Source organism: Tarenaya hassleriana, unplaced genomic scaffold, assembly GCF_000463585.1.
Source record: "Tarenaya hassleriana unplaced genomic scaffold, ASM46358v1 Cleome22, whole genome shotgun sequence".
Taxonomy (NCBI): Eukaryota; Viridiplantae; Streptophyta; class Magnoliopsida; order Brassicales; family Cleomaceae; genus Tarenaya; species Tarenaya hassleriana.
In genome coordinates this window covers 1,129,322-1,148,542 of record NW_010965541.1, presented here as the reverse complement: position 1 = coordinate 1,148,542, position 19,221 = coordinate 1,129,322, and the positions used below count along the sequence as shown (strand labels likewise).

Sequence of the window (19,221 nt, the reverse complement as noted above, 5' to 3'; positions counted from 1 at the left end):
ACCGAATGAACCTGATTTCTACGGCATTCTTAAGGAAATCATGGTTCTCGAATACAATGGTTATGTTGGACTACGAATGGTTTTATTCAACTGTGACTGGTTTGATCATACACAGGGCAGAGGCATCAGAAAAAACGCTTCCGGAACTGTTGATGTCAACATCACAAGAAAGTATAAAAAATACGATCCATTCATCCTTTCATCCCAAGCTGATCAGGTGTGTTTTATGTCTTATCCAAGTGTTAAACGGCGGCGTGAACAATGGAGTGCGGTCATCAGAATACAACCACGACGAATATCCCATGAAGAAAATGCAACCGATTCAACAATGCTACCTCTTCAAGAAATCATTCATGACGTCGAAGAATTAAACGCGTTGACATTGCCGTCAGTTGATAATCTTATTGGTCATATTGAAGATGATATACTACATGTTGATGAAAATATTGTTGAAGAAGGAGATAGTGAACCCGAAGAAAGTGATGTAAACGATGAGGATGAAGAGGATTCTGATTGAAAAAAAAAATAAATATAGAGTTAGCAACGAAATTGAGTTGCTAAGACTGTAGCAACGCAATTTCGTTGCTAACTGGGGTAGCAACGAAATTTCGTTGCTTCCTCCATGCAGAATCGGTCTACATGCAGGCGACAAGTAGCAACGATTTGTATCCTTTCGCAACGAAATTTCGTTGCTACGTGGATTTCGTTGCTACGGTACGATTTGAGCGTCGCAGTAATCTGAAACCTTGCAACGATTTGAATAACTGTAGCAACGAAATTGCGTTGCTAACCACCGTCGCAACGAAATTTCGTTGCTAAACTGCGTGAAATCCGATAGTCTCTGGCGAATTCACTGCACGCATTTACTACTCCGCGTTTGCAACACAATTTCGTTGCTAAGGTGGTTAGCAACGCAATTTCGTTGCTAAATAGCAACGAAATTTCGTTGCAAAATTCCGCTATATATAGGAACGAATTTCGTTTCTATTTTCTACACTACCAATAACAACTTCACTTTCTCTCTCTAAACACTTCTTCCAACACCCTAATCCTTCTCTCTACCTCTATTTCTATACTCAAATCCAAGGTCAACAGGTATAAACGATATTGGCAGATGAAACCTGATCGTTCTCCCCCGAAGAACATTGAAAGCGGGGTTTGGGCCCAGATGGTAGAGTTCTGGGAGAATCCCGTCAACATTGAAAGAAGTAAAAAGGCGAAACAAAGTAGAACGACGGACGTGACTCCCGAAACTGGTCCAAGCAAGCATACATCGGGCCGAAAGCCATTTAGTCGGGTCATGCATGCATTGGTAATTAATTGATATATATTTTCAAACACCATATATATAATATATAGAAAATTATTAATATTATAAAAATTTTGTTTGTAGGCCCGAACATGTGGAAAGCAACCATCGCTCCTTGATGTGTTAAAGGTTACACATACAAGGAAAGATGGTACTATAATCGACGGGAAAGCCAAAAATTTGATCGACGAGATCGAACAAGCGGTACGTTTTTAAATATATAAATAGTTTTATAAATATAGATTAGTTATTAAATTTTTAACTCTTATATATATATATCACAGCAAACAACGCTTGAAGAATCTCAAGCGACTGCGTTGGGAATGAATACTGCAACGCAATTATCCCAGCAGCAAATCGATGAACTATATGTCAAGGTAATTAGTTGGTTTATTTTTTATTTCTTATAATATTTTATTTTTTAGTTATAATTAAATAACATACTAATTGAGATATTTGAATTCAGACCGTAAAACCGAACAAATACGGTCGTATATATGGACTTGGGTCGCTCAAACAAGATATTGTCAACACCGCTGCCGGGGAAGGAGAAGCACCAGTTGTTCAGGAGATTGTCACACTACAGCGACGACTCCAAGAATTAGAAGAACAGGTGCAGAACAATTTTGTATCGCGAGCTAAGTACGACGAATTAAAGCAGCGACACAACTACCTCCAACTGCTAGTTGACCAAAACATAGGAAATGTCAACATCGGCGGTGCAGGAGGTAGCGATGCAAATGATGATGCTCCCGACGATGGTGGTGAAGATGCGCCCGATGTTAATTTGAACGATTTTGATTTTCAATAAATTGTATTTTTATTTTTTTTGTTTTTTATTTTTTTTTTAATTTTTTTTAAAGTTAGCAACGCAATATTTCGTTGCTAACAGTATTGCTAATACACTTTTGCAACGCAAAAAATAGTTGCTACAAACGTTGCAAGAATCTTTGCAACACAACGTTGCAACGTAATTTTGTTGCAAACTTAGGATTTTTATAATACGCAGAACAACCGTTGCAACGCAGTTTTCGTTGCTAAGCGTTGCTAGTAGCAACGAAAATTTTCGTTCTAAATACGTTGCTACTACCAACGAAATTTCGTTGCTAATTTTACAATGCTTTAGCAACGCAAGAAATATCGTTGTAAGTAGCAACGAAAACGATGCGTTGTGCTTTCGTTGCTAGGTTAGCAACGAAATATTTTTCGTTGCTAAGTCGTTGCTAGTTGCAACGATTAGCAACGATTTCTGGTTTGCAACGACGCGTTACCAACGCAAGAAATTTTGTTTCTTTTTCGTTGCAAAAGCCATTTTGCAACGAAATTACTCTGTTTGCAACGAAAATTTTTCGTTGCAAAATAACAGTTTTTTTGTAGTGATGCACGACCTCGACGTGCTTTTTTGGATGTCCTAAAAGGTGAATTAGCCGCTTGGGGATGATTTAGTGGATTTTATTACATCACATTCAAATCTTATCATTAATTTCTACTCAAACATTTTTATTGTTTTGAAGTTTTTTTTCCCATTTATTGTATTTTTTCCTTACTATTTATCATATTTATTACCCTTTCAATGAAATTTGGTTGATAGATTGGCATTGAAATTTCATTTCTAATTTGCAACGATAAATTTTCTCTGTTAGCAACGAAATTCTTTTCGTTGCAACGATTTTGATAATTGCAAACGAATATCGTTTTGAATGATAGGTTGTTTGCAACAAAAAAAAAAAAAAATTGTTGTTGCTATAATATGTTGTTTTTTAGGGGTGAAAGTTTTACATTTTTCTCTTGATTAATACATCTTCTTCCTCCTTTGAAGCAATATCAAGACCTAGCTAAGGTGCTCAAACAATAAACTTCCCTAATTCTATAATCTCATTCTAGGTTTCTTCATCTATTACACATTTTGTTATCATTTCATTAATTAGGGTTTCATAATCCCATATCGAGTAGTAGCATAATAAAGAAGCTGCGGTAGAGGTGAAATTCCTTACTTAGTACATTAAACGTGTTTTACATTTTACTTCGCCCAAAAAAAAAATACGTATTTCAAATATATTTATCATGATTAGGTCAATACATATATATATATATACATAAAATATATCGTCGTTTAAGAATATTCACTTTGAAACGATAGTGCATGCATGCAAGGACTCGGTCCACCTTTTTTTTACTCTGGGTTTCCATGTCGCACATTTGAATTTTTTTTTACTTGGTAAAAATATCTTACGGTACCAACAAAATGTCAAAATATATGATTGCATCAATTAAGAAAGTTAAATTATTTCTTTGACCCGTTTTTTTTTCTCCAACAGTTTTTCTTTGACCTTATCAAAACCATTTATTTACCCACTCAATTCTCAAACTACTGTCCCATACGGCACGTCACCGATCTGTCAAAAAAATTGCATCTTTATTCTATGGCCTCAATACAAAACACGTGCTCGTACGTATACACATCCATACAGTTTTGTATATATGCATATGTGGTGACGTATTATCCTCTTGTCTTTTTTCTCATTCCCATGGAATAATTTGTGTGCATCCAATGGCAATGTTTTCAGTCAATTTTATGTTAACTATGTGCGCATATATATATATATATATGTGGGCCTTTTTCCGACCGGTGAGTCGGTGACAAAAGCCTGAAGATTTATGGATCGAGTATATACATGTGTATATATATAATTAAAATTTAATCGGATTCCAACTATGATCGGGTCGGATCGATCTGAACCCGTAATTTACCTCATAATTTTTGGGTCACATCCGTAAATGGATTCGGTACGGATATCGAACTTCGTGTTTTGTACATCCTATTTTATTATATATGTTTTATTAGTGATGGACATTTCACTTTTCGGTTTGAATTTGATTTGAAAATGGTTAGATTCGAATTCTTTGGATTGTATAAAATATGTATTATTATTATATTATATTCCGTTTTGGTTTCAGTTTGATTCGATTTTAATTTTTATTTAAAAATTTTAGATTTTTTTTTAAATTGCAATTTCAGTTTGGATCGAAAAATATTATTTTAAAAATTTTAAACGATTCGATTTTGAAGAATCTTACCGGAAACGTCCATCTATATTTTATACTAAATATACATTATCTATTTATGTAAAACCAAATTCTCTTATTGCACGTTTTTATTTATATTTGTGCGTATAGATCTTTGATGATTATATATTGTTTTTACAAATATTTGAATTTTAAAAAAAAAACTGATTGAACGTGTTACCTGTCTAAATTAAATATTTTTTTAAAACATATGCTTTAAAAGTTTATTCATATGTTTATTTTATGCTAAACTAAAAATTCGGTTCACTCATTTTTCTCACCACCGGTGTATTTGCGCAGTCAGGCGCGTGCGCGACATACGAATCTCCACTTTTTTGGATACGTGGTCGCTCCAAAACGCGAGTGTAAAATATCTGTACTCGCGCGTGAAATTTAAAATTTATGATGCTCTTCCCAAAGGCGACGAACAGAAAGCATCGGATAGAAGGCTATCTGCCAACCCCCAACCAGATTTTCACACGTGTCGTTTATCCGTGCGTCGGATCATTTGTCTCTACATGTGGTCGCCCGCGTGCGAGCGCTCCGCCACCATCGAACCAGGGTTATTTTAGTCATTTCGTCTTGGAATTTGGAATTTTATTTTATCGCCCGGGGAATATTTTTCATTAATTAGAGAGTATGTAATATAGAAATTTCACATAAGAAGATTCCAAGTTAGGATTTTCCATAACGATAAGGTTTGGCAAAAATGGAAATTTAGGCATTTATGAATTAAATGGTGTGGATAATGGTTACTCTATGTGTTTAAAATTTAGTGATTTTCTAAATATATGATTATCTTACTTCTTCTTGCCCTATTACATTAGGAAAATGTTACATGTTTTAATTTAGGCGATAATTAAGTTTATGATTTTTTAAGTAAATGTTGATTTTTTTAGATAAATTGGAATTTAATGTTCTCTTTTATAGCATGTTTTTGTTGTATTGATATATATCTTGGAAATATCCTATTGAAGGTTTGCAAATATAATATAGAAAAAGTGAGTTTGCAATTTATAATTTACAGTAAGAAATAGTAATTTTGAAATTTCAAAAATTTTAGCTACGGTTAGAAAATTTATGTTAAAAAAGTTGGTAATATTTATTTAACTATCAATATATGTTAAATATCTAACATTTAAATGATATCGGTTGTACAGTATTTCCATGTTTTCTTCCCTTTTTTTAACTACTCTACATCTTTTCTATAATAAGATATTCATGTTGATTATAATTTTTTTTTTCGTCTCATAGTTTATAATAGAAATTGACATATTTACTAAAATACCAAGTCTTCTAATTTCTTTGTGAAATAAGGGGCCGTTGGATCTAATTGTTTATCTATAATATAAAAATCATTAGATTTTCTGTGTTATCTGCATCCAAACTATTTTAATATCGTTGTAATATATGTTAATGAAAAATATAATTGAAAATATGCATAAGTCTATATATATATATATATATATATTATATGCGCACACATTAGTACGAGTACGCGGATAAATTTGTATACAGAAGTTTGTTTTCAATCATACATGTCATATATTTATTTCGAAGCATTTTAAAGAGAAAAAAAATAATAATTATAAAGGTACGTAACACATTTTTTTATTTATAACCAAAAGGGGCCTTGTTCCTTCTAAATTAATCATCTCCTCCTTGAAATTTTTAACTTTTTCCTTTTTTTTTCAGTCGTTCTTCTACTGGTTGATCTTTAAGTTGGGTTTCTCCATCAATGGAATTCCATTGATCGAGACAAGATAGGTCTGTGTGATGCTCTCTCTCTCTCTCCCCCCCCCTCCCTCTCTCTCTCTCTCTCTGGGTTATTGGCGTTTTCCCTCAAAATCGTCCCTTTCTCTACTCAGTATGATCATTTTGATGCAGATATAGGCGACTTGTTTTGGCTTGTTTCTGATCGTTGTTCAAGCCCGGAGGTTTATCTTTTGGTCCGATCATGGCTGTCGCTGAGAATGCTGGTGTGAAAGTGGATTCTTCCGGTCAGAATTTGGAGAACAACACTGTTTCAGCAGCGGGCATGAAGCCGCCATGCCCCGATGATCAGAACCCTAAATCAGATTCCTCTGGCGAGATACCGAATCCTACCGAGAAATTGACTCCAGACGACGATGATCGGGAAGTTTCTGCCAATGGCACTGACAAGATCGATCAGACGCCAACTGGGTTTAAGGAAAATGGGTTCGGGTCCAAACCCGAAAACGGGACGGGGGGAGACAGTGAGGAGAATCTAAAGCGTGAGATAGGAAAGTTGGATGAGATGTTGTCTAGGTTGAATCCCATGGCTGAAGAATTTGTCCCTCCTTCATTGGCTCGAAACCAATCTAGGGTTTTGGCCAATGGGTTAGGGTTTACTAACGGTTTTGCAGGGCAAGCTAATTCTGCTGATGGAAATGGCCATTTTGCTAGAAGGGTATATATCATCTTTTCCCCTGAACTACTCCGCTGATATATGATGATCTCTGTGTTCTGTTGTTTACTGTGCCGTGTCATGTTTCTTGAATCCTGAGTTGTTTGCTTGATCGTATGGGCTATCAAAAAGCATATTGCTTTGTTGTATGATTTATGTGATGATCTCTTGATTCTTGGTACGTTTTCATTCGCTGTTGAGTTATTGAGAAAGTAGTCAATTTGCACGTTTTGGTTGTACTGCATACACATTTCTGCGTTTCTGGAAAAGGGCTGTGCTTGGCATGTGAATTCTCCTTCCTTAACAAGGTTTTAGATTTGTGTGTGAATTCTGTCTCACGATTCGCGTAGTCTCTCATCTTGACGATAAATGATGCAGAGAAAGCTGGTGATTCGAAGTTTTGAGCGTTTTGTAGATTTTGTTATGTGATGGCTCACGAGTCATTTGCTTGATTGTGGACCGACAAGTGCATCAGTTTATGGTATAAGAGACCAGATGAGTGGAAAGTTTTGAGCTTTACGTGTATCGTATTTTGTCCTTTGAGCTGTTTGCTTGATATTGAAAAGCTTCTCGGTTTTCTGCGTTGCATGACAAAGTATCTTAGTTTCTGTTAGTTTCTTTCATTTGCTTTGGGTTTGTTGAGAAAACGACTGATATATGAAGTCTTGACTATATTACGTACAGCTACATTTCAAGAAAACAGTTAGACAAGTCGTGTCAACTTTCCTTCTACATTTCAAGAAAACAGTTAGACAAGTCGTGTTAACTTTCCTTTTCCGTAAATGCATATTTCGGGTTTTTAGGGCTTTGATGGTAAGTGTTTTATTCATATGTTCTACTAAATGTTTTCTTTGAATTTCGATCTTCGTGTCCTTTTTACTTCCTGCTAGATAACATGGTGAACGAATAGGAAGGTTCTGAGGTTTTCTTGTATTCCATTATCTTTTGTGAGTTGTTTGCTCAGTTATTTTGTTGAAGAACTTATTGAGTTCGTGTGTTGTCTCTGAAAGTTTTTCTATCCTTTTCAATGTTATTTTGCATTGCTCCTGTGGTTCTTTCATTTGCTGTTTGGTGTTGAGAAAATGATCTATATATGTAAGCTTTGGAGCTTTGCCTGAATTCCGCTACTATGTTCTGTGGATTAGGATAATGTGTTATGGATCAACGATTTGTTCATTGTTATTTGCGTGAATCTTTATGGATGTGTTGTGTTGCATGGAGACAACGTATGCGTTGCATGGAATTTTTTTTTTCATACATGAATTTTAAGATCTGATGGATTCAGTCCGCGGGCAGATAATGACCCAAAATTTGGAGCTTTTCCTGAATTACTCCACTATGTGCTGGGGATTAGAATGATGTGTTATGAATCAATAATTTGTTCATGATTATTTGCTTGAATCTTTATGGATGGTTTGAGTATATAATTTAATTTTTCTCTTATCGCTTTTGTTTTCCCCTGCAGAGAAGGAACAATGGCCAAGGTAAGCGTAGAATGAACAAACGGACAAGCATGGCTCAGAGGGAAGAGATAATTGGGAGAACTGTATATGTGGCTGACATTGATCAACAGGTGACCCAATAGAACTTCCGGCTTATGTGTATTCTCGTGCGAAAACCATCATCAAATAAACCTTTTTTTTTCTGGTTTATAGGTTACCGAAGAGCAGCTTGCAGGTCTCTTTCTTAACTGTGGACAGGTAAACAATATTACTATGTTCAGTGTATTGATATATTTGAGTTGCTTCTCATTCGATCTGCTTGTAATTTTGTGTATCTGAAGGTTGTTGATTGTCGTGTATGTGGCGATCCCAACTCTGTTCTCCGATTTGCTTTCATTGAGTTCACTGATGCAGGTACTCTTTCGTCAACTTTGCATATTACAAGTTTAAATTTCCGGCCATGTTTTTATTCACTGTTGAAGGATATTACAGGGGGAGCTAGGGCTGCTCTGAGCATGTCAGGCACTATGCTTGGGTTTTACCCTGTTAGGGTGCTTCCTTCCAAAACTGCTATTGCACCAGTTAACCCGACTTTCCTTCCCAGGGTGAGTTTCACATAACTGTGATGTATCGGGGATTTACGAGCTTCACACAATTGTTACTAAAACATGGATTTTGTAAATTGTGGTGACTTGATCGTTGCCCTAGCTAAACTCGAGATCTCTTTTGAGTAGTTTTAAATCAAACTTATCCATTATGGCTTTGCATAATGCTTTTTTTTTTTCCAGTCTGAGGATGAGAGGGAGATGTGCTCTAGGACTGTCTACTGTACTAACATTGACAACAAGGTATTTTTTTTTCAATTATCATCCCGTTACGAGGTAATTTCGTTACAACTAATAACTGCTTGCATTTATGTTTGGTATGTTTGGTCACAGATCTCTCAGGCAGATTTGAAGCTTTTCTTTGAATCTATTTGCGGGGAGGTATGTCTTCAGTATGACTGTGACTGATATAATTAACATTATTGCACATTTTTCGTTTTACAATCATTTTATACACGTTTTTTTTAAAGGTTCGACGTCTGAGGCTGCTCGGAGATTATCACCACCAAACCCGCATTGCTTTTGTTGAGTTTATGCTGGTAATTCCGAGTGCCCATTTTCTTGGTCAAGTTTTCATTATAGTGAACTTTCCTAGTCTGGATATTGGTTCCAGTGATTGATGCATTGTCGGATATAAAGTTTACGTTATTTTTATACGTCCTTCTTTATTTGTCACAGTCGCACAATGATTGGCATTCATTCTCTTCATTTATATATATATTCATGCATGAGAATGTATACACACTTCAGCGATGTGCATTCTTTAAATTTGTTCACTATACGTCAAACGGTCTTCTTTATATATTTGTTTTGCCTAGCCATGCATGTTTTATGCTCAACGAAATTGACATATTCGATGGAGAAACAGTGAAATTTATAAATTTGTACTTACAAAAATTTAATTTACGTTTTCAGGCTGAGAGTGCAATTGCTGCCCTCAACTGCAGTGGTGTCATCGTGGGCGGGCTCCCCGTAAGGTAAGGGATTATTGTTGTTTCCTGCTTTGATATTTATGTTTTGATTTTTTTTTTAAATATAGGAAAAGAAAGAAATAAAACAGGGTTTCTGTTATATTTTACGTGTGGTAGGGTAGCCGTTAGTTTTTCGTTATTTAAATCTTGATTTGGGGTAAGAATTTGCAAATATTTCTGTCTGTTCCTTATCATTTCACTTGCTATGCAATTCCTGTTCAAGTGCTTGGACGTTAACCTTTAGCTGTAGGTAGTTTGTGTACACATTAATAAAGGGATTAACCTAAATCCTGATTTTCAGTCCATAATTTTGGCGTCTTTCTGGAAAATGTGATCTGTGTAGAAACAAATGAGGGTTTTTGATAAATTCAGTTGGTCTGCTTAGTTTTTTTTTTCCGCTCGATTCCTTTGATATTGCATGAAGCTTTTGTTCATTACATTTTCAGTTCACTTAGCATATGAAACTTTTCCGGTTTTTAGACGTTAAATTCCTCCCATCATAACTGTTGTTTTTCTTAGGCCTTTTATCAATAAAGTATACACACCCCCGATTATATTTGTTTCCTTTCTTACGTGTTTCTCTCGTTAATAAACCATCCTTTCAACGAGAATATGACTAAAGCATTCCAAAGGATTCTCCTAAACTTGGTACCATCGAATAAAAAAGTTGTAGAGAAAAGCTTAGCGTTCAGGTTCTGTTTTGAGAAGTTCATTGTTTCTTTGTTTTGCCGTTTTGGTAAACCTGTATAGAAAGAAAGAAGATATGAATGCAGAGACTAATGTTTGGTTTTTTGGGATTGGTTTGAATGTGTGAAGGGTTAGCCCGTCAAAGACACCGGTGAGGCCGCGACTTCCCCGTCCTCAGTTCAACTGAATCTTTTTTCCCAGTTGCCGACCCCGGAGAGATCTCTCTCTATATATACATATGGCTTTGTGAGTTTAAAACAGATATGCAGGGAGAGAGAGAGAGATATTTAAGGTACTTGAGGCGTTTTCTGTTTAAACATGATACTGTGTTATGGTTTGCTTGGCTGGCTGCCTGGTATCTTTGAAGAACCCTTCTTCTCCTCCTCACTAAGCAAAAGTTTCGATTGGAAACCTTTTGTTGAAAAACCCATTTTTCTTTTGAATAATTTTCATGGGGGTTGGTTGGCTTAATTTCCCTTTTGGACAGACAAATCTTTGTTCATCTCTTCTGTTGTTGGTTTAATTTCCCTTTCTGGTTTCTTTGGTCTCTCTGTTATTTTCTCTGGTGGTCTCTTTCATTGATTGATTTCCCACCCATTATTAATGGTGTTCGTTGGCTCTTGAGCCTTTGTTTTCTTAAAGTTAGTATTTGCTTCGAATGTTGGTTTTGTAAGCTTAGTTTCCATTTGGACATTATATATATATATATATATATATATATGCTGTCATGTACTTTCAGTTTCAACACACATCGTGGTTCTTCTATGCTGATTATTTAGTTCTAGCAACCGGTCCTTTCGACCCCGTGTTACGAGGATCCTAGTCCCTTGTGGTGAGACTTGAATCGGGCCTAATCTCTCGAGCAATTGATCTGGTCTGGATTAGTCGCTGGACTGATCCGGATCAGTTCGTCTAACTTCTCTGCAGGTCCAATTCGGCCCCTCTTTGATCCTGACTCAATCGTCTACTGATCCGGATCCGGTCTGGTTCAATGCGACGTATTTGTGCAGGTTGATCCGAGCTCTTTGTATTCTTGTCCCCTCCGGACCTCTCTTTCTTTTTTAAATAAAATTATAACTGACAAAATTTTACAAATTAAATTACAATTATTAATTGTTAACATATCTTATTCAGATAGCCTTGTTAGAGTGATTTCTTAGGCAGAAACTATGTTTTAGACAATATAAACATATTAATGGTGAGGTCAGATGACAACCATGACATACATAATATTGGGAGCAGAGATTTGTTTTCTATACAGAATGTTATATTTCTTAATAAAGAAATTACTGTTACAAATTATTATTATTATTATTATTATTATTATTATTATTATTATTATTATTATTATTATTATTATTATTATTATTATTATTATTATTATTATTATTATTATTATTATTATTTCCAGCTGCTGTCGTTTTAGCTAAACTAGAATGCATTTTTCAACGACGACCCATAGCCCATTCTAGAGCCCATTGCCGGCCGGAGTAGCTCCGGGGAGAAAGTTCAAGTGGCCGTTCCCTCCTCCTCCGCCGGCATGGCGGCTCGAGGCTTGACAAGAAATTAGGGTTTTGGTCGCACATGTTGGGCGAAGGCGAAGAAAGGGCAAACTGTGGCGGTGGTCAAAATCATCTCTAAAGCTACTGCGAGTCTCTCTCGGTAGTGTTTTCTTCCATCATTAAGACAATGTGATCCCAACATTACCGGTTGAAGTTTTGGAACATGACAATAACTTGGGTGGGATAGTTTGACTTGTGGATTTTACCAGGTTTCTGTCAGCATGGTGCAAGGGAGAAAAAGGTTCAGGCTTCTGAGATGGTTGGTCTTGATAAAGTGTGCCATGATGAACGGGGAAATTCAGGTAAGCATAGAGCTTTGTCTAGCTTCATTCTGTTATCTCCAGTTTCGGACGATACTCAGGAGTCTATGAACTGCTGTCTTCCCAATGTGTTTGTTGGCTAATGATTCATTATACTGTAATGGCAATTATATAACTTCTATGCCATTGATGCTTCGAGAAAGCTTATAAAATGAGCTGACTTTAGGTATTTCATTTTCCACTCCGGTATATGATTTCAGGTTATGTGAAGGCAGAGAGCTTTCGGACAGAATCCCGACTCTCTTTCTTTGTTAGTGTTTTAGGCCCTTCCTGCTTAAATGTTAACTTTACATTTTTCGTCGTATTTCGAGTCTGAATCTGTATTTGCTTACGCCTTAATACCCTGAAGCTGATGCTAAGCGAATTCTTGTACACTTTTTTCCATCTTGAAGGTGTTGTACATCGTGATCTGGAACCAGAGGTACACAGTCTGCTTATATGGCTTTGAATAGATCATACTTAATGAGGATGCCATGCTTGTCTGATTTTGGCTAATGAATATATCATATTTCATACTCAAGGTCATGATTTCGGCTTGTCTGATTTTGCGAGATTTGGTAATAACCTTTTTTTTTGCGTGTTTTCTCCTTTCTTATAAATGACTGCGTACGGAAGAGCTGTAACTTGAAATGTTCACTTATCATCTTGGGTGCAGCTTCTTCTCGCGTAACGTTCTCTCTTCTTTGCGAGAATCATAATAAAGGAACCTGATTTTGTTGCCTTACCTTGCAAATTCTCTTCTTTATAAGCTCTCTGTCTAACTTTTCGTGTTTTTTCCCACGGTTCTCTGTGTAACTTATGATTTCTCTCCAACATTTTTGTGTACTGATCAACAAAGGTGTTTTTGTTAATCTTTTACATTTTCAGATCAACGTCTTAATGACGTCGTAGGTACAGAGTGCTTACTATGTTGCACTAGAAGTACTCTTCATGTGCTAATGTACTGAATCTGATATGTGGTGTATCCGAGTCATGACTTGTATATGAATATGAATGCATGGAAGCAGGCCTTTCTATGAAAGAAACTGAATCTGCAGTTTTTCTGTGTGCTTATTAGGGCAAAACCTGGTTTCGAGGATTTGGCATGGCATTCCATATCGTCCATTGCGAAAGATTTCGTGAGAAGGCTTCTAAACAAGGGTCATAGGCAGCAGAAGCACTAGGCAAGTTGTTTGAAAACCAGACGGTGTAGCCTTATTATATGATCTTTGTTAGTCAACAACGTTGAAACAGTTATGCAATATCAGCACATCCATCCATGGTTACGAGACGAAAACCCGGGGTTGCTTCTGGATTTGGCGATGTACGAGTCTTATATCCATGCCTCACCTTTCAGACGAGCAGCACTTTAAGGTAATTGGTTGATATTCTCGTTTTTTATTTTTCAATACCATTTCCGATGTTTGGAACAAGCATGACAAATCGTTTTGCCGATACTACTTGAGACTTCTTCATGCAACAAAAAAGGTTTTCGGGACTTTGCGGATAATTAATTGGTCGACTCTCCCATAATTTGTCGAGGGCATGCATCATTTGCTTTGTGTTCTATACTTCTGCATAACATATACTGATACTGGGTTCTCAAGATTTTATTTTCTTGCAACAAAAAGGATTTGGCCTGTGTTTTTGGAACCCTAAATTCTGTCTGATCAGGACTCCCTGTAACTCTCATGTCTGGTCAGATGCATGCATCTTCTGTTGTCCTTTCCTTTTCCGGAAATACATAATAAAATATGTACTGATGGTACTTGCCTTAGAAGAAAATTATCTACTCATGATACTAAAACAAGACTTATTCATGCAATGGAAAGTATTTCTTGGCGCACCGGTTAAGGTGTTGCCGTTGTGACATAGAGGTCATGGGAGCATTGTCTTGCAGAATATTTTATGCAAAGGTAAGGTTTGTCTACAATACACCCTTGTGGTGGGATCCTTTACCAGACCTCTGCTCAACTGGATGCTTTGTGCGCCGGGCTGCCTTTTTAATGATATTTCAGACAATATATGGATAGTACTTGATCATCTCATATTTTGTAGAGGGCACACATCTTCTTTTTGTCAAGTATCGAAAACAAATCTTCTCGTCACGCTAATCATACCTTTTGCGTGTTTGGAGTCCCGACTTTTTGTTTGCTAATATTTTCGTATTTGGTAGATACACGTGCATCATATATTTATCCTCTTTTTGCTTTGTGCATTGTGCCACAAGCGTCACATGAAGGTGAACCCGCGTTTCACAAAAGACAGGAAGCATATCGACCGAATCTTGTAGAGCGAGGACAGTAGCATTTCGACACTCTGTCGGGGGTATGTATTCTCTCTCGTGTCAATGCATAATGTTTTGAGATAAACTTCAATATGAATCGATGAATCCCGTTACGTAATAGCTGTGTAAACCACGGATGACAACCTAAAACTAGCTGCAGAGAATTCTTCTGTTAACGCAGGAAATGGATTCTGCTAAGAGATTGGATCAGGAACTTTGATGGGCAGCCGGGTTTCCTCGAGCTCAAGAAGAAGAATAAGAAGAGTCCATTCCAAAAATGTCGGTGTTTGGATTTAATTTTTCGGCAAAAAAAAAATTGGATTTTCGGGTCAGATTCAAATCGGGCTTCGGATCAGTTTAAAGATCCGAATATTAACTTTGAAAGAATTGAGTAGGCGGACTCGACCTAAGTCCGAATCCAAAGTCTATAGAGCCAAGTTTCGAACTTGGTGATATAGATCCGAAAAAATTCGAGCCACCCCAAATTCAAACTCGAAACTCACAGACCAAATGGAGACTCAAATTGCGTCGGTCCGATTGACACTCCTATCTAACATACTAACTACCATTTTTTCCAAAATCAATTAAAAAATAGTCATTCTTTGGTTTTAAAAGGATTTTAAAAAATCTATATTATTTTATTTAAATTGTATTTCAGATTTAATAATCTTGTTTACATTTATAGATCCTAATTTGTAAAAGAAAAAGGCAATGCAAACCCACTTTTATTAATCATCTAGATATTTTATAATTTCAAGTGAATCAGTTCAATTCTCTATGTGTACATTCTACCCAAGGTTCAAAAATAATATATATTCCCTTTCACGTTTTTTTTTTGTTTTTTTTTCTCAATTTACCTACTTCAGATTCATGCGACCTCACTGCATAACCACCTAAAGTTTATATTTATATATATATATATATATACGTACATGTGTTTTTTCATAAAAGTAAAAAAAAATGAATATATATATATATAAAGGAAATAAAGAACAGAAAATAAAGAAAACGCTTCCCTCATAGTTTGATTCAAAACAAATTAACATCATAATTCAATTTATAAAGATCTTTGTATATTTAATTAGCTAGTACGAAACTTCATAAAAATATTATTTAAAAAAAAACTTAATAAAATTCACGCGAGTTTGGATGCATAACTCCTTAGCAAGCATAGCACACTAAATGCCAACTTTTTCTATCAACAATTAAAAAATAGGGTAAAACCCCTAAAAACCTTCAACTTACAAAAATATATACAAATAAACCTTCAACTTGAAAAACTGTCATTCAATCCCCGAACTTGTAACTTGTCACTGAATAAAACCTCGAACTTGCAAATTATTGTTCTAATAAATCTTTGACCGATTTGACCACAATTTCAAACGATCAGAAATCCACGTATTGACGGATTGCTGATATCATTTTTTAAATTAAAATTGATAACGTGTATAAGGTGACATCAGCAATCCGTTAATACGTAGATTTCCGATCGCCTTAAATTGTGGTCAAACCGGTCAAAGGTTTATTAGAGCAATAATTTGCAAGTTCAAAGTTTTATTCAGTGACAAATTACAAGTTCGGGAATTGAATGATAGTTTTTCAAGTTGAAAGTTTATTTCTATATATTTTTGTAAGTTTAAGGTTTTTTAGGGGTTTTACCTTAAAAAATATTATCACTCTTTGGTTTTAAAAGAACAAAAAATTTAAAATATCTATATTATTTTATTTAAATTTATTTAGATTTAATTATCTCTTGTATATATATCGATCCTAAATTGTAAAAGAAAAGGGCAATGCAAAACCTACTTTTTTAAAATCATATAATTATTTTATAATTTTAAGTGGATCAGCTCAATTTTATATATATTGCTCGCAAGGTTCAAAAATATTATGTGTTTTTTGCATTAACTAATCATTTCTATATTTTCCTTTCGACTAACCACCGAAAAGTTTCTTAAAAGTAAAAAACTATATGAATATAGCAAGGAAATAAAATAAAGAAAATGCTTTCCGAAATTGTTATTAAATTTGAATCCATTTTATTTATATTTTAATTCAAATATACAGATCCTATACATACAGTTTATATGATTTTAGTAAATGATTTATAAATTATGAATATACATATTAATCGTCATTGGAAATACAGTATAAAATTCTATTCAGAAAATATAACATCACATTTTAATAAAAGTATTTAATATTATAGTACGATGATATTTATCATAGTACGAGATTTTTTTTTGATAAAATGTGATTGAATTAACCTCGAAAAAAATACAAAATAATTACAAAAGTAGAGACAACTCTAAAGACACGGGACGAATGGGGTTGTAGTGTCCAGCAACTTGAATTGTAGCTCTTGGATCTTGTCACTTCTCGCCGGAGGAAGAAACCACATGTCGTTGTTCACAACCTCAACTGTGGCCGATTTCGACACTCGCAATTGAGTAGGACCTGAGTCACCAACAAAATCAATAATAGGGCCAATGTCCAACCAAGAGTCATACCAAAAAGAGGTGTTACTTCCATTCCCGAGCCTAACTCCTATGAACTGACAGGCTAGAGTCTTCATCTGCAACAGTTTCCGCAGATTCCATGATGTGTTTTGTGATGGTTTAGTTTCCCAATAAGTGGCAGTCTCGAAGATGTTCGCTTTCACCCAAGCAACCCATAGTGAACTTGCTTTACTAGACAACAACCAGACCAGCTTTAATCGAAAGACAATGTTTAATTCCTCCAGTTGTCGTACGTCGGGCCCTCCTTCCTTTCGTGGCTTACAAATCGCTTCCCAGGAGATACGGTGGCTTGGAGTCTTGTTGGTCGAGTGTTGCCATATGAATGACGCACATAAGCTGTCTATTTCCTTAAGAAAGTACTTAGGCAGCATAAAAGACATACCCCATGAGTTTACCATGCCATAGATGACTGACGTTACAAGTTGGATCTCATAGCCGAGACGAGAATTAGTTGCGGGTAATTATAGATCATGGTACAAGTTATTTTTTTTATTCAACACCTATATACAAATACCATATTTTAATATATGTAACATAAATATCATAATTTGATTCAAAACAAATTAATAAAAAAAAGCTTGATGTATATATATATATATATGTATGTGTGTGTGTAAGTATTTAGTATCAGTATTCAGTAATATCAAGAGATAATAGCACATCTATGTACATTTTAAAAAACTCATCTCGTATGCTCTGATTAATATATGCTCTAATTGTATTAGTTTTTCCAATTTATCATGTAAGTTTAAAGTTTTAGTACTAATTGAAATAGTTTCTGATGATATTAAAGCGGATTATTTTATTTTGTAGATATAAAAATGGATTGCCATTTGCCATTTGCCATTGCATTTTCCTCGATGTACGGAGCTTAATAAGCTTCACATGGCTCCGGATATAAAGTTTTGTACTAATTGAAAACAATTAAATAAATATTGCCATATTTTCGTTTTAAAAGACTAAGTATTTTTAAAAGTATCTATAATTATTTTCTTTAAATTATATTTTGGATTAAGTTATCATGATTATGTTTCTCGATCTAATATTGTAAAAGAGAAGGACAATGCAAACTCACTTTATTATAATCTAAATATTTTATATTTTAATTAAATAAGCTCAAGTTTTTATACATTCGGCATATACAAAAGATATGCAAAAAGGTATTATATTTTTCTGTAGTAACTACTCTCTCCGTTTCTTAATAGTTGAAATTATAAACAAAAAAAATTATTTTTAAATAGATATTATTTTAATTTTTTTAGATAATTTTTTAAAATAATTTCTAATTTTATCCTTAATTAAAACTAACTAATTCTAATAAATTTAATTAATATTAATTATATTTCAGTTTTAAATAATATATGTATACGACTTTTTTTTTATTTATTTATCATTTCCCTCACATTTTTGGCGTTTGTACCAAATTTCCAAACTTCATATTCACACAACTTTACTGCATCGCCACGCCAACAACCTAAAATTTTCATAAAAAAAAATACCCTAAAATTTTCAATAAATATTTATACGCTTTTTTCTCACCTATGTGACTCGAATTCTATTTTCGATTTGAAAAATAATTACATATTTTTCTAGGCTTTTACAATAACTATCTATTATGGATTTGGATTTGGACATAGTTGAATATTTTTTCTAAATTTTGGATAACTGTCTATTTTGTTTTGTGTCTGAATATCATTATAATTTTTTTTTTTGTGTTTTGGGTAAGTGTCTATTTTGTATTTAAAAATATTTTGGGTCATATTTATTATTTAGTGGAGAAATGCAGCACCTTCTCTATCCACAGTGAATTTCTTTTTTTTTTAACCCGCAATTTTTGCTATTTAGGTTTTCACGTAAATGTGACATTTTTCTGTTTTGGTTCGTAATTAATATATTATATATTAAGCAAATAAAATAAATTAAAGTGAGAGAAAATGAATGAGCATTTCTCTCTCCTCCTGATGAAGACGACTGTGCCAAATCTTCGCATCAAATTCCTCGCTCCTTCTCCGCGTCCTATAAGAACCCCGCTCTTCGTCGACAGTT

General features: G+C 34.7%; 2 protein-coding genes and 1 long non-coding RNA gene across 5 annotated transcripts in view; all 3 read left to right on the top strand.

Moving 5' to 3' along the window:
- Window positions 1–6,027: 6,027 nt before the first annotated feature.
- Window positions 6,028–11,055, top strand: LOC104814948 (polyadenylate-binding protein-interacting protein 10-like). The gene is made up of 11 exons (XM_010543201.2): window positions 6,028–6,142; window positions 6,263–6,806; window positions 8,269–8,376; window positions 8,459–8,503; window positions 8,587–8,659; window positions 8,738–8,850; window positions 9,034–9,093; window positions 9,184–9,231; window positions 9,321–9,389; window positions 9,766–9,827; window positions 10,638–11,055. The coding sequence occupies exons 2-11, from the start codon at window positions 6,333–6,335 to the stop codon at window positions 10,693–10,695; spliced, it is 1,110 nt and encodes a 369-aa protein (XP_010541503.1). The 5' UTR covers window positions 6,028–6,142; window positions 6,263–6,332; the 3' UTR covers window positions 10,696–11,055.
- A 918-nt stretch (window positions 11,056–11,973) lies between these two features.
- LOC104814947 lies at window positions 11,974–14,988 on the top strand. Of its 3 annotated transcripts, none has more exons than XR_772022.1 (7): window positions 11,974–12,170; window positions 12,258–12,372; window positions 12,591–12,640; window positions 12,783–12,811; window positions 13,448–13,743; window positions 14,600–14,697; window positions 14,838–14,988. It is a non-coding gene; the product is annotated as an uncharacterized LOC104814947 (long non-coding RNA). The 3 variants fall into 3 exon arrangements; XR_772024.1 differs by having other exon boundaries at window positions 14,817–14,988; XR_772025.1 differs by having other exon boundaries at window positions 12,740–12,811.
- A 4,123-nt stretch (window positions 14,989–19,111) lies between these two features.
- The window catches only part of LOC104814946 (probable 6-phosphogluconolactonase 5, chloroplastic), a 2,140-nt gene continuing 2,030 nt past the window's right edge, over window positions 19,112–19,221 (top strand). Inside the window, exon 1 of the mRNA XM_010543199.2 lies at window positions 19,112–19,203. The gene's annotated coding sequence lies outside the window, so the exon portion shown is untranslated. The remainder of the gene's footprint in view (window positions 19,204–19,221) is intronic.